This window comes from Aspergillus japonicus, assembly GCF_003184785.1.
Source record: "Aspergillus japonicus CBS 114.51 unplaced genomic scaffold BO86scaffold_63, whole genome shotgun sequence".
Lineage (NCBI taxonomy): Eukaryota > Fungi > Ascomycota > Eurotiomycetes > Eurotiales > Aspergillaceae > Aspergillus > Aspergillus japonicus.
The window spans coordinates 98,807-112,049 of NW_020291700.1; the positions used below are offsets into that span (position 1 = coordinate 98,807).

General features: G+C 52.6%; 4 protein-coding genes across 4 annotated transcripts; 2 read left to right on the plus strand and 2 right to left on the minus strand.

Annotated features, from left to right (window-relative positions):
- The first annotated feature begins 751 nt into the window (after positions 1–751).
- Positions 752–8,319, plus strand: BO86DRAFT_198891 (ketoacyl-synt-domain-containing protein). The gene is made up of 2 exons (XM_025666734.1): positions 752–778; positions 876–8,319. The coding sequence occupies exon 2, from the start codon at positions 1,093–1,095 to the stop codon at positions 8,059–8,061; it is 6,969 nt and encodes a 2,322-aa protein (XP_025523936.1). The 5' UTR covers positions 752–778; positions 876–1,092; the 3' UTR covers positions 8,062–8,319.
- BO86DRAFT_403138 (uncharacterized protein) lies at positions 8,277–9,569 on the minus strand (the record flags this gene model as incomplete). Its single annotated transcript, XM_025673916.1, has 1 exon — positions 8,277–9,569. The coding sequence occupies one exon, from the start codon at positions 9,567–9,569 to the stop codon at positions 8,277–8,279; it is 1,293 nt and encodes a 430-aa protein (XP_025523937.1).
- Positions 9,570–9,877: 308 nt separating this feature from the next.
- BO86DRAFT_412652 (uncharacterized protein) lies at positions 9,878–10,427 on the plus strand (the record flags this gene model as incomplete). Its single annotated transcript, XM_025674668.1, has 2 exons — positions 9,878–9,900; positions 9,947–10,427. 2 exons carry the CDS (start codon positions 9,878–9,880, stop codon positions 10,425–10,427), a joined length of 504 nt encoding a protein of 167 aa, XP_025523938.1.
- A 712-nt stretch (positions 10,428–11,139) lies between these two features.
- BO86DRAFT_369470 (uncharacterized protein) lies at positions 11,140–12,700 on the minus strand (the record flags this gene model as incomplete). The annotated part of the gene is made up of 7 exons (XM_025670244.1): positions 12,486–12,700; positions 12,385–12,404; positions 12,286–12,319; positions 12,159–12,232; positions 11,678–12,057; positions 11,479–11,574; positions 11,140–11,374 (listed from the first exon to the last, which is right to left on the minus strand). Exons 1-7 carry the CDS (start codon positions 12,649–12,651, stop codon positions 11,140–11,142), a joined length of 1,005 nt encoding a protein of 334 aa, XP_025523939.1. The 5' UTR covers positions 12,652–12,700.
- Positions 12,701–13,243: the final 543 nt, after the last annotated feature.

Sequence of the window (13,243 nt, forward strand, 5' to 3'; positions counted from 1 at the left end):
CCTTAACACTTGGATTCGGCTAGGTCGGGTAGCGGTGAAGGGGAATTAGACGCTAGAGTCTTGGACAAGTGTTCTCCTGAGTCTAAGGATCATGAAGCAGTTTATGTTTCTGGTTGAGAGATTATGCAGAAGTATAGCTGGTACTAAGTTGAAACTAGGCCCGATGCAGACGAGGAGCCTCATTGCTTGGGGAGGGCACGTGCCTCCCTCGGCTCGGTGTTTTTGTCTTCGCCTCGCCTCGCCTCGCCTCGGAGTTTCTCCCCTTCGCTTCTTCCTTAAAGTTTCGCTGCATAAAACGTGTCTTTCATGCATGTCATCTGCAAGTTACACTACAGCAACAACTCACTGCAACAGGTGTGGTCTAGGCTCCATAACTATCTCTCATAAGCCCATGGGCTGCTCGAATCGGCAAATCCGAGGATCATCATCCCGGAACTTATCTCCACCGCAGCGACTATTCGACAATGCCAGAAGAGCGCGGCTTACGTACCTCCAAGCAGGGCTGATACAATCATCTCTCAAGGATTCTATTTTCAACGGTCTAGTCTGTTAATGATGGACACATCATATGGCACTCGCTGTCAGCGCTCACCTCGCGAAGGAGCTTACCTACAGCACTTGGCTCATGCAGCCGTTGAGGCCACGGCTTGGAATCAGCAAACCTTGGAATAGCATGATTAGAAGGAGTTGATACCATGCTCTATCGCATGGTATCGGGTGGTTTAGGATGGCACCGGCAAGTGCGATGTTCCTGAACATGAGAGAGAGGCTTCTACCGGTAAGTGATATATAAGGTGCGAAACCTTTCACCAAGCTTGAACCTGGAGTCATAGACCATCTCATGATAACAACTTGCTTACACAAGAGGGCGGTAGAAGCCTTTTATCTCGATTCCCAGACACTTTCACAGCTTGGTTTTGCGCAATAGATTAGACGCGCTTTTTCTTTATCTCGCTAGACCACGCGTGCCTCATTTGCTCTTCAAGCCTGCCATATACCCTCTGTTCAAACTATTCGTCTCCACCACTAGACGACCCTTATACCTCTTACGACCCTATTATTCAAAGACGCGTTGGAACTGAGAGAGAAATTATGGCGTCTTCTACCTCAATTTCGAACAATGATATCGCTGTCGTCGGCTACTCTCTCAAAGTAGCAGGAGCAGACGACCCAGAGGAATTCTGGAACCTGCTCTGTACCGCGGAATCCCAACACCGAGAGGTGCCCCTCGACAAGATTCCCTTCAAATCCCACTGGCGCAAAGTTGACCCAAATCGGCGGTGGTACGGCAACTTCCTCAACGACTCTGACGCCTTCGACCACAAATTCTTCAAAAAGAGCCCTAGGGAGGTGGCATCACAAGACCCGCAGCAGCGCCTGATGATGGAGGTTGCTTATCAAGCAGTGCAGCAGTCCGGATATTTCAGCTTGCATGATGTCGATCAGCACGTGGGATGTTATCTGGGGGTTTGCAATTCCGACTACGAGACGAATGTCGCCTGTCATGAGCCGAACGCCTTCACGACAACGGGAAATCTTCGGAGCTTTATCGCCGGTAAGATCAGTCATTATTTCGGCTGGACCGGCCCATCCATGACGCTTGACTCTGGGTGTTCTACCGCGGCAGTCTCGGTGCATATGGCTTGTCAGGCCATCCTGGCAGGTGAATGTACGGCCGCTCTCGCTGGCGGCGTGAATGTCATGACCAATGGACTATGGTTCCAGAATTTAGCTGGCGCCTCTTTCCTCAGTCCGACGGGCGCGTGTAAGCCCTTTGACGCGAGCGCGGACGGCTACTGTCGCGGTGAGGCTGCAGCTGTGGTGTTTCTGAAGAAAATGTCGCAAGCGGTCAGCGATGGGGACGTGATTCTGGGATGTATTTCTGGAACGGCAGTATATCAGAACCTGAACTGCACCCCTATTTTCGTGCCCAACTCCCCATCACTTTCGAGCCTGTTCGCACACGTCACGCAGAAAGCCGGGCTGGATCCGCAGCAGATCTCCTTAGTCGAGGCACATGGCACCGGTACTGCTGTCGGAGATCCTGCGGAGTATAGCAGTATCTTGGAGGTGTTTGGTGGATTGAAGAATCGACAAACTCCCATGACTATTGGCTCCGTCAAGGGGCTGGTCGGACACACAGAGAGTGCCTCCGGCGCGGTCGCATTGATCAAGGTCCTATTGATGATTCAGGAGCAGAAGATCCCGCCCCAGGCTAGTTTTCAATCTCTTAGCCCTCATCTCAAGGCGTCGAGTTCCGATATGCTTGAGATAGCAACTTCCATGAACGACTGGAATGTGAATCACCGTGCTGCCTTGATCAACAATTACGGCGCTTCGGGCTCGAACGCCTCCCTGGTCGTCACCCAGCCTCGGCAGCACGACGGGGCTGGATTGACAGCAATTCATGCGGAAGGACTGAAACATCCGTTTCGGTTGAGTGCTCTCGATGAGCGGAGTTTGCTGGAGTACGTCACCAAGCTGAGAGGTCTGATTCGGTCCAAAGCAGTTTCAGCAAGATACATTACCCTGGCAAATCTGTCTTTCAATGCCAACCGCCAATCCAACCACATTCTTCCCGCCAATGCTATATTCAGCGCACACTCGGTCTCCGATTTGGAAGATAATCTGACAGCTTACATAGAGAGAACCAACAGGGACTTTTCCAATACCGCTAAAGCGAACCCAATAAGACCGGTCGTTCTTTGTTTTGGTGGTCAGATCTCAAGATTCATTGGATTAGACCAAAATGTCTTCGATGGTGTCCGTGTTCTACGGGATCACCTAAATCATTGTGACTCCACTCTTCAAGGTATGGGCTATGACGGTCTGTATCCTGAGATCTTCCAGACCTCACCTGTTGAAGACCCAGTCAGACTCCAAACAATGCTATTTGCACTGCAGTATTCTGTGGCCCGAACGTGGATGGATTGTGGAATAAAAGTTGCGGCCGTCGTGGGTCATAGCTTTGGTGAACTGGTAGCGTTATGTGTTTCCGGCGCCTTGAAGTTCGAGGATGCTCTTCGTGTCATTGCGACGCGAGCTGAGCTTCTGCAAAAGCTATGGGGCCATGAGCGCGGGGCGATGATGGCCATCGAAGGCGATCTGAACTCGGTTGAAAGGTTGCTGGCTGCTGCGCACCAGCTCACCCCAGCAGAGGACGCCGCCACAATTGCTTGCTATAATGGGCCCCAGAGCTTCACTTTGGCAGGATCAGGCAAGGCCATTGATGCAATTTCTGAGATCATGTCCGGGGACCCGGACCTTTCCTCCATGCGCACACGCAGACTGAATGTCACTCACGCGTTCCATTCTACGCTTGTTGAAGAGCCTCTTTTGGAGGAACTGAGAAAGCACGGGCAAAGCATCACGTTCTCGCAAGCCTCAATTCCGATGGAAAGGGCAACCGAGACGGCTAACGAGCCTCTTACATCCAGCTTCTTCGCACAGCATATGCGCAATCCTGTCTATTTCGACCATGCAATCCAGCGATTGGCAAAGAAATACCCCTCAGCCGTATTCCTGGAGGCAGGCTCTAACTCGACCATCACAGGTATGGCACGTCGGGCCCTGGGGGCGCCAGCTGAGTCTCACTTTCAAGCTGTTAATATTACCAACGGGGCTCAAGGCCTGAACAACCTCACTGATATGACCATCTGCCTTTGGAAAGAGGGCATGAACATTATCTACTGGCCGCATCACAGATCACAGACCTATGAGTATGGCCCTATACTAATGCCGGTCTATCAATTCGAACGAAGCAAACACTGGCTGGACGTGAAGATACCGCAAGAGAAGGAGTCCAACATACCTGAGCATATTCCAGACGAGCCTGTTCCCGAGTGTCTTTACACATTTCTTGGATACCAGGATTCCAAGCAGCGCGTGGCTCGATTCGGGATCAACACCGCCACACAAATGTTCCGGGACCATCTCAAGGGTCACACAATCGCACAAACAGCCCCCATTTGTCCCATGACGCTGGAGATCGATATGGCTATTGAGGCCCTGGGGAGCTTGCAGCCGGCTCTCCGAGACCCGACGCATATTCCTCGAGTTCACAACATTCAGAGCAAATCCCCATTGTGCGACGATCCTTCTAGAGCAGTGTGGCTTGACTTGAAAGAAAGCGAGGGAAGTGCCCGTGGTACCGCTTGGGAATTCTGCCTGGCAAGCTCGGGCGAATCCGGCTCCGCAAACACTGTGCACGTTTCAGGAGAAATCACAATTGGCTTGACTGAAAGCCCCGACGCCCATGCCGAGTTCTCTCGATATGGACGCCTCATTGGTAACCATCAGCGCTGTCTACAGATTCTCAATTCATCCGATGCCGACGACATTATCCAAGGACGGAATATCTACCGGGCGTTCTCCGAAGTTGTGGATTATGGCGTTGAGTATCAAGGCCTCCAGAAGCTGGTCGGCAAGGGCAACGAGTCTGCTGGCCGTGTGCTCAGAAAGCATGCCGGAGAGAGCTGGCTCGATATACATCTTTCCGATTGCTTTGCCCAGGTGGGTGGAATCTGGGTGAATTGCATGACAGACTTGCAGCCTACCGAGATGTATATCGCAAATGGACTGGAACACTGGCTTAGATCTCCTAAGCTGGGATCCAGGTATGGCCAGGTCGAAGCATGGGATGTCATCGCCCGCCATCATAACCTTGACGACGAGAAGGCGTATATGACTGATGTCTTCGTCTTTGACTCAGTCACGGGTGAGCTGGCGGAGATTATGCTGGGCATCAAGTACACTAGGGTCTCGAAACAAGCAATGAGCCGGATGTTGACTAGATTAACGCCTCGTTTAGCAACTAAAGCCTCCACGTCTTTGGACATGACTCTCCCGATTACTCCCGCTGTTGGCACCGTCAGTGCAGCAGTCTCAGCGAAGATCAGTCCGACTCCTAAGCCTCAAATGATAGCCGATCTCCCTTCCTCTAATATCGATGTGTCAAGTGGCGTCAAAGCGGTACTGGCAGAACTGTCTGGTCTCGACGACGTTGACATCAAAGACAGCACCCAGCTCTGCGACATCGGCATCGACTCGCTCATGAGCATGGAGATGGGTCAGGATTTGGAGCAAAGATTCCACTGTTCAATTCCAATGTATGACCTGGCGGATCTCACAACTGTGCGTAGCCTGGTTGACTACATCCGTGGCACTGTTACAGCCATTTCTTCCGAGGATGATCAGTCATCGTCGGCGGAGTCGGTCAGCGACGTGTTCTCCGACTCTGCGACCACTGTATCCAGCGACCTAGATGTCTCGATAGCCGGTGGATTTGGAGCGTTCCTCGCCGATTTCCTGGGGGTAGCTGAGCACGAAATCCGGAATGACGTTTCGCTCGGAGAACTTGGTGTCGACTCGCTTCTCTCCATGGAGCTGTCCGCTGACTTGGAGTGTAAATTCGGCCTACACTTCCCCCATGGACAGATCTTACAGGAGCTTACCGTCTCAGATATTGAGCGCAAGATGAACAAGCCACTATCCGCGACTCCGGGCTTTTCTACCCCTAGCGAGCTCGCAAGCCCTACTCCAGCGCCAGAGACTGCAAAGTCTTATTTTCCCGATCGAGACCTCCGGTTGCCGTCCGAAGCTGTCATGGGCGCTTTTACCGAGATCAAAGGTCTTACGGACGAATACATTGCTGAATTCAATGGCCTCAATTACATGCAGACTATCAACCCTGCACTGGTGCAAATGTGTGTTGCCTTGATAGTTGAGGCTTTCGAACAGCTTGGGTGTCCTTTACGTGCTGCCGTTCATGGTCAGGTCTTGCCACGAATTGAATACCTGCCCAAGCATGAACGTCTGGTCGAGTACATCTACCAGGTTCTGCAGAACGAGGGTAACTTGGTTAAAGTGGAAGGCAACACCATCATTCGAACTCACGCACCCGCCCTTGTCGAGTCCAGTGAGAGTATCTTGAACAGACTGATTAAAGATTATCCTAATCACACCAAGGCCCACCAGCTAGCCTATTTCACAGGCAGGAGACTGGCAGATGTGCTCAGCGGCAAGGCGGATGGTCTTCGACTGATCTTTGGCAACGAAGAAGGTCGCCAATTAGTGTCTAGTCTCTACGGAGATTTTTTGTTCAACAAATTGCACTACAAAATGATGGATGATTATCTTCGGCGGCTCATCGGAAGACTTTCCACCAGCGAAGGACCCTTGAGAATCATGGAGATGGGTGCTGGAACGGGAGGCACCACCAAGCAGCTTGTGCCAGCTTTGGCCCGTCTGGGAATTTCGGTTGAATATACCTTTACCGACATCTCGCCAATGTTTCTTGCCAGCGCTCGCAAGGAATTCAAGCAATATCCGTTCATGAAGTTCCGGGTCCATGATATTGAGAAAGCTCCCGCCGATGATCTGCTAAGCAGTCAACACATCATCATCGCGAGCAACGCTGTTCATGCTACTCGCAGCTTGACGGAGTCGACCAAGAACATTCGGAAGGCCCTGCGGCCCGATGGCTTTCTCATGATGCTGGAGATGACGCAACCTCTTGTGTGGATTGATATGATCTTTGGTCTGTTGGAAGGATGGTGGCTGTTTGATGACGGTCGGCGCCACGCGGTAGCCGATCCTGTACAATGGGAGACTGCCCTCCACGCTGCGGGTTATGGCCAGGTAAATTGGACGGACGGAAGATGCCCCGAGGTCGGGATCGAGCGCATCGTGGTCGCAATGGCTTCCCAAGGGCCAAGGTATGAACGCCGCCACTGTTCCTTGCCGCAATCTCCAAGCCCGCCTGCTGACGCCGACTTGGTGACTCGACAGGCAGTAGTGGATGATTACATTCGGCGATATACTCAGGGATTCAGCGCTAAAGCTCCCAAGGCATCAATAAAGAAACCTTCGTCTGGGGCCGTGATACTTGTGACTGGGGCCACCGGGAGTCTAGGCTGTCAGCTGGTTAGCCATCTCGCACATCAATCCAGCGTTGCCACTGTGATTTGCCTTAACCGCCCCGCCCGCAGCAGCAAGACACCATCGGAGCGCCAGCAAGAAGCCCTATCCACGCGGGGGATCATAACGGGTGCCCAGGCGCTTTCAAAACTTCGGATCCTCGAGACGGATACATCCAAGCCCTTCCTTGGTCTAGCCCAAGCGGAGTACGCTCAGCTCGCTTCAAAAACCACGCATATCATCCACAATGCCTGGCCCATGAGCGGCAAACGGCCTGTTGAAGGGTTTGAGCCGCAGTTCCAGGTCATGCGCAATCTTGTTGACTTTGCTAGCTACGCCTACAGTGGTTCCAAGATCCACTTTCAGTTGATCTCCTCGATTGCCACCGTCGGCCATTATCCTATTCACACCGGTAACCCCAACGTACCTGAATCGCGACTCCCCCTACAGTCCGTTTTGACCAATGGGTACGGTCTCGCCAAGTTCGTCTGCGAGCGCATGCTGGATGAAACCCTTCACCGCTACCCGGACATGTTCCAGCCTATGGCTGTTCGGTTAGGGCAAGTAGCAGGATCACGGCTCGGTGGATACTGGAATCCACAGGAGCACCTGCCTTTTCTCCTTAAGTCCTCACAGACGATCGGCTGTCTCCCGGACTTGAAGGGAACTGTTTCGTGGACGCCTGTTGAGGACGTGGCGGCTACGTTGGGGGACCTACTTCTTTCTGGTGAAGGATTGGAGATGGCAAACAGGCATCCAGTCTATCACATTGAGAATCCTGCTGGGCAATCATGGGAAGAAATGGTCCCCTTGCTGGTTGAGGGCCTGCGGTTCAAGCCGGCAACAGTTCGCCTGAAGGAGGGGCAAAACTCGAGCGCCAAGAATGGAGTCATCACTACTGTGCCTTTCGAAGAATGGATCCATCGAGTCCGAACGTTCGCTGGACCAGGCGAGGAGAACCCTGCCTCTTTGATGGTCGACTTTCTCGAGGAACACTTTCGTCGCATGTCGTGCGGAGGGCTAAGATTAGAGACAGTGCGGTGTCGTGAGCATTCAGCCACGCTAGCGAGGGTGGGGCCTGTGGATGCTGAGGTGGTGAGACGGTATCTTCAAAGTTGGAAGAAGATGGGATTCTTGAGGTGATTTTCCTTAGTCGTTAGTTTAGAACTTGAGCGATTCCACTGTTTTTGCTTTGGTTGTCTGCTTGGGAGCGCTTATCAAGGAGTACGGAACTTTTGCAAAGAGAGCTTTTGCAATATCGATCAATGATCATTTGTCTGATAGTTCTACGAACCTACCATGGAAAGTAGGAAATCATAGTTTCCCCTACGTCCAACTCACCATGATGCTACGATAAGCTACGATTCATCCTCGCTGGGTTCATACACTTCGATGGCATAATCATAGCCCCCCACGCTGGGGTCTTCCTCGGAGTCCGAATCGGTCTCCTCATCATCATCCCCAGCATATACGCCCTCAATTCTGTTGCCGTCTTCATCCAAGCGGAACATACCGAGTCGCCGATCCACCCACGGGAAATTGGGATCATACAGCTCAGACCCAGTCATAATGGCCTTGTACGTCTTCTGCAGCGACTCGGGCACCCCGGTGGACGGGATCGGGAACGGGGACAGGGGCATCATGGGGGTGCCCTTCAACCTCTGGTACGTCAGCTGCGCGCGCTTGATACGTCTCTGCAGGAAAAGCCAGTTATACTCGCGGTCGGTCCTGGTGTCGGGCGCGTGGAGCTCGTCCTGCAGCAGCTTGCGCATCTCCGGCCGAAACGCCCGGATCCGCAGACAGGCGGGCTTGGAGCGTCGGGCCAGATCACAGAGCATGTCGTAGGTCAGCTCCCAGGAGGTGCCCTTGGTATCATTCGTCGAGCACCGATCGCGCCAGTGCAGCAGGAGCATCCCCTCGAGGTACTGCGCCGGCTTCATGACGCGCACCATCTTGGGCAGTTCCCGATCCCCTCCTCCTCCTCTTCCGTCTCTTTCCTTTGAGCCAGCCTCCACTCTAACCCTAGTATAACACTCCCAATCCCCATCCTCCTCCTTGGGGTTGTGTCGCGAACTCGGACACGGCATATGCCAGAAATACTGCTCGTGCGCGAACAACCGCACCATCACCTCTTTTTGGGGGTTCTCGACACTGTCCGGCGAGTCCGCCTCCGGACCCAGACTCCAGAGCCGACGGTGGAGGGCCGGGATGTACGGCCCCCGCTGCACGAAGAAGACGTGCGCCGGCGCCCACCACGCGTCCTGGGCGCGGCAGTCCCGGTCCGCGGGGAAGCGTTTGCTCGGGCCCGACGGCCAGTAGTGCATGCAGGCCAGCGTCTCGGCCACGGACCGCGGCGTGTCGTCCAGTCCGGCGGCTTGCAGCACGGCGATCGCCCCGCTCATGTGGTGGCTGGGGATGTTGAGGTCGATGCATGGGTCCAGGAAGAGGTTGTCTTGCCAGTTTAGGGTGCGGAAGAGCGCCCGGTTCAGGAGGCAGACGGGGATGTCGCTTGCTTCGAGGTGGTTTGTCAGGCGTTGGAGCCAGGCGAGGGTTATGGCGTCGCCTGGGGTGTAGGTGAAGGTTGAGGGGGGTGGTCTGGGCTGGGTGCGGTGGCTGGGGACGGCGAGGAGGCCGAGGGCTTGGGGGGGCATTTTGGGTTGGTGCTGTGGGTCTGGGGGTTAGTATTCGGTTGACTTTGGGGTGGCTTGGGGTGGTTCTTCGTGTAGGAGAGGTGTTCTTTATAGAATTGGGGATGGGAGTTAGGGCCGGAGAGTTTCAGTTGGGGTGTCCCGGTCCTTTGTATGGGGTTATCTTTGTGGGAGGGGTTGATTGTGGTGAGCTGGGGATTACCGGGTGCATCTGGCGATGAATGAGACTGTGGAAGTGAGCGTCTTTGTTGTATTGGGGGGGATTTTGATGAGATGTGGTATATAAATCGGCTGGAGGGTTGCAATCGAGGATGGTGTCGTACATCTTCATTCGGTGAGTGTACTGGACCAACGGCTCTGGAAACAGCTGAAACCCCTAGAACCCCCACGATGGAGCACCCCCGCTCCACCTTCCATGGCCTCCCACGCCCCGCCTCCGGCGGCACCGACCTCAGCGAGGTCGACATCCGCGGCATCGACAAGATCCTCCTCCTGCGCGTGCTCTACAATGAGGCCCGCCTGTCCACCACCGCCGTCCGGCCCTTCGACTACGACCTCGCCCGCCAGGTCATGGCCGCCCCCATCCTGACCATCGACATGCCCCACGTCGGCTCCTGGCTCTCCATCTCCAGCTTCTGCGGCCGCGTCATCGGCGTCGCCCTCACGAGGAACACCGCCCAGGGCTGGATCTACGATCAGCTCAATGAGCCCGGTGCGTTTGACCGCGCGGTTGCCCGCGCCAGGCAGTTGACTGCTGAGACACTTAGGCGGCGCGCGGGTGCGTTGCAGGCTGGGGATCGGGATCGGGATAGGGAGGGGGAGAGGGAGGGGACGCCGCCGCCGCCTTATAGTGAGAGGTAGTGGTGAGGCTTTTTTGGTTTGGGTGGTTGAGATGGTTTCAATGGAATGTTGCTCCTGAGGGAGTTTTGAATCTATGATATATGTGCATTGCCTGCGTCGTAGAGTTTGTGGTATGTTCTTTTGTTCTTTGATTAGTTGGTGTAGTTTGCCTTGTTGCTTGCTTAGGGTTCCTTGTAGTCTGCTGTGTGTGCAATGTGAACGGTCCGACTTTTATGGGTTCGTTCGTTAGTCAGGCGCTGAGAACCTGTCACTTCCTACCAGGCTGTCTGTTTTGATTCCACCTTACAGATTCACATCTTATCTGTTGTGGATTTTTGGATTTTTCTATCAAGTAATAGAGTCCTGTGGCTTCCCGTTCAATTTCGTTTTGTTTCAGTAAATTTTACTACTAAAATTATTACATTTAGTGTAGATTAGGCGACGGGCGCGTTTAAACCATAAGTTTTACTATTTATTAAAGAAATATTTTTATACTCTATCTCAGTCTTTTTCTAATTTCTTTGCAAAGAAAAGCTTGGAAGTTATAATATTTATATACTTTTACTTTTTATAATTAAAATTATCCCGTGATTTTTAGTATATTTAACCAAAATATAGAATAAAAATTAAATTTTATAGATATCTATCATCTTGACTATGCTTTTGTAATCTTAAGGTATCCTATTCTCATCGAAAACTAACTGTTGAAACATTTTCAGTTTGATCATCATATTCAGCACGACTGGACGATTGTTTCCTGACTTATACTCGAGATCTCAAGATCCGCCACAACGGCATCAGTTCGAGGTCCACCCCGTAAGATTCTGCCTGGAGTTGAAGTCGACGACGAGCTTCGTGTATTCCGGGAGTGCCGCCCCCACAGTGCCCATTGGGGTGCAAAATGGCGAATGAGCTGGCGCAAAAAGGGTAGACAGGCACATACTATGATGAGATTCGCTTCGATGTTGCTATCCACTTGGTGTGGACGATGTGGTCCATTACAGTTAATTGCGGTTTCTCGGTTTCTCATTCACTGCAGAAACATGGAAGAGAGGGCGAAGACTGCACTCACACGAATGTACAGACGAGGGCGAGGTGATACGAAAAATCTTGAGAGTTGATCAGTGGCCATAAGGTCGCCAGCCGCACGATACTCATGACGATCGTCCTGCAAGACGTTTCAGTCATCCGAAGACTAAGGGTTCCGAGGTATTCGTGCCGCCGTTGCAGTCCGAACGCGGTAAGAAGGGAACAAGATGGGCTTTGCTCACAGAGAACCAATGCCAAACATGAGAAAGGCACCCAACTTCTCCATCAGCGGCATCTGGAGCTTCGAGATCACTCGAATGGGAATCAGTAGCAATATAATATCGCTGGCAGTATTCGTGGCGGCGGTCGCGAGGTATGCGCCGTTTCGATCTATGCAAGACCCTTCGAGGATCAACGGATTCCAGTTTTTCTCAATGGGGTCACATGGAAAGATGAGCACCACAGTTAGTGCTATCGTATATCCAACAACCACAAATCCCACGAGATAGAGTGTGTATATCCACGCTTTGACTGTGTACAAGAGTCTATAGTACAGCATAAGCAAGGCGAGCTTTGCGAATGCGAGACAAGGGAGGTAAACAATTGAGGCGGTTATAACGGTCTCAATGTTGGATAGGGGGCGGAATCAATGCCTTAGCGTAAGCTTTGCGCCTTCATAGAAGTGGAAGGTGGGCAGCAGTTGCACACGCATGGGAGCTATACCTTTTGTAAAGCTACCAGGGTCGAGGGAGACAACTCTGTCATGTGGATGCCAACCCCAGCGTGGCTGAATCCGTCTACAGCAGTCCTAATTAGCTCAAACCTGTTTGATGAGCGGTGCGACTCGTACAAAGTAAGGTCGCTTGGATGGCAGCAGCAAATATCTTATTTGAACGATATAGGTCAGCCGTGAGAATGAGGACCGAAGCTTGAGATTGAGGGGTTTTACCCAGGCCACAATGACGAAAACTACATTCATAAGCGTTATGTGGTGGATTCGAGGAACGCAGATGCAGCACGAGCCAAAAGGGGGGGTCCAAGCATTCGTACCGTCATCCCACCAGAATCGCTTCATTACAGCAGTCTTGGTGTAAATCCGCATCACCAGACAACTTGTACTCAATACCAGTCCCAACACAACTACCACTTGATTTGCCTTTTCCAGGTATGGCGTTCGACCCGGAAATAATGAGTGATATGCGTTCGACCCGGACATAATGAATGATATGCAGAAATTGGACCACCCTACGGAAGGGTTATTTGCCTAGGAGCATTAAGAAGATTGACTAGGCAGAGCCAGGGCGTGGGCGTGACAATACTACGTGCACAGCAGCTGCAGGGCGCTGGAAGTTACGTCATATCCAGTCACATTATCAGCAGTAGCTATTTGCCACCCAGACACTTATATCACGAACTCTAGAACTTACGGCGATACCGGGCTCCTGCACAAAGGCAGAAACCCTCTTCAAACAGCACTCGAAGCAGGAAAGATTGGGGCCTATGACCTCAGCTTGTGGTGCAATGAAACATTTGATGTCCTGCTCAAGTGTGGAGCAGATGTCAACGAAGGTCTGCCACTTCACGCCGCTCTACGCGCCAACCGGGATCTATCAATCATTCGAAGACTACTAGACCACGGGGTAGGCCCGTCCCTTGGAAGCCCACCGGCAATCGCTTGCGCGATCCAAGCAGGGAATGTCTCTGCGGTAGAATTGCTTTTGAAGGCGGGCGCTGATCCCAGTGTCGTGTATACATCGCAAGGATACATGGCAAGAGGACCGAACCGAGACCCCGCTCCGAGAAGCATC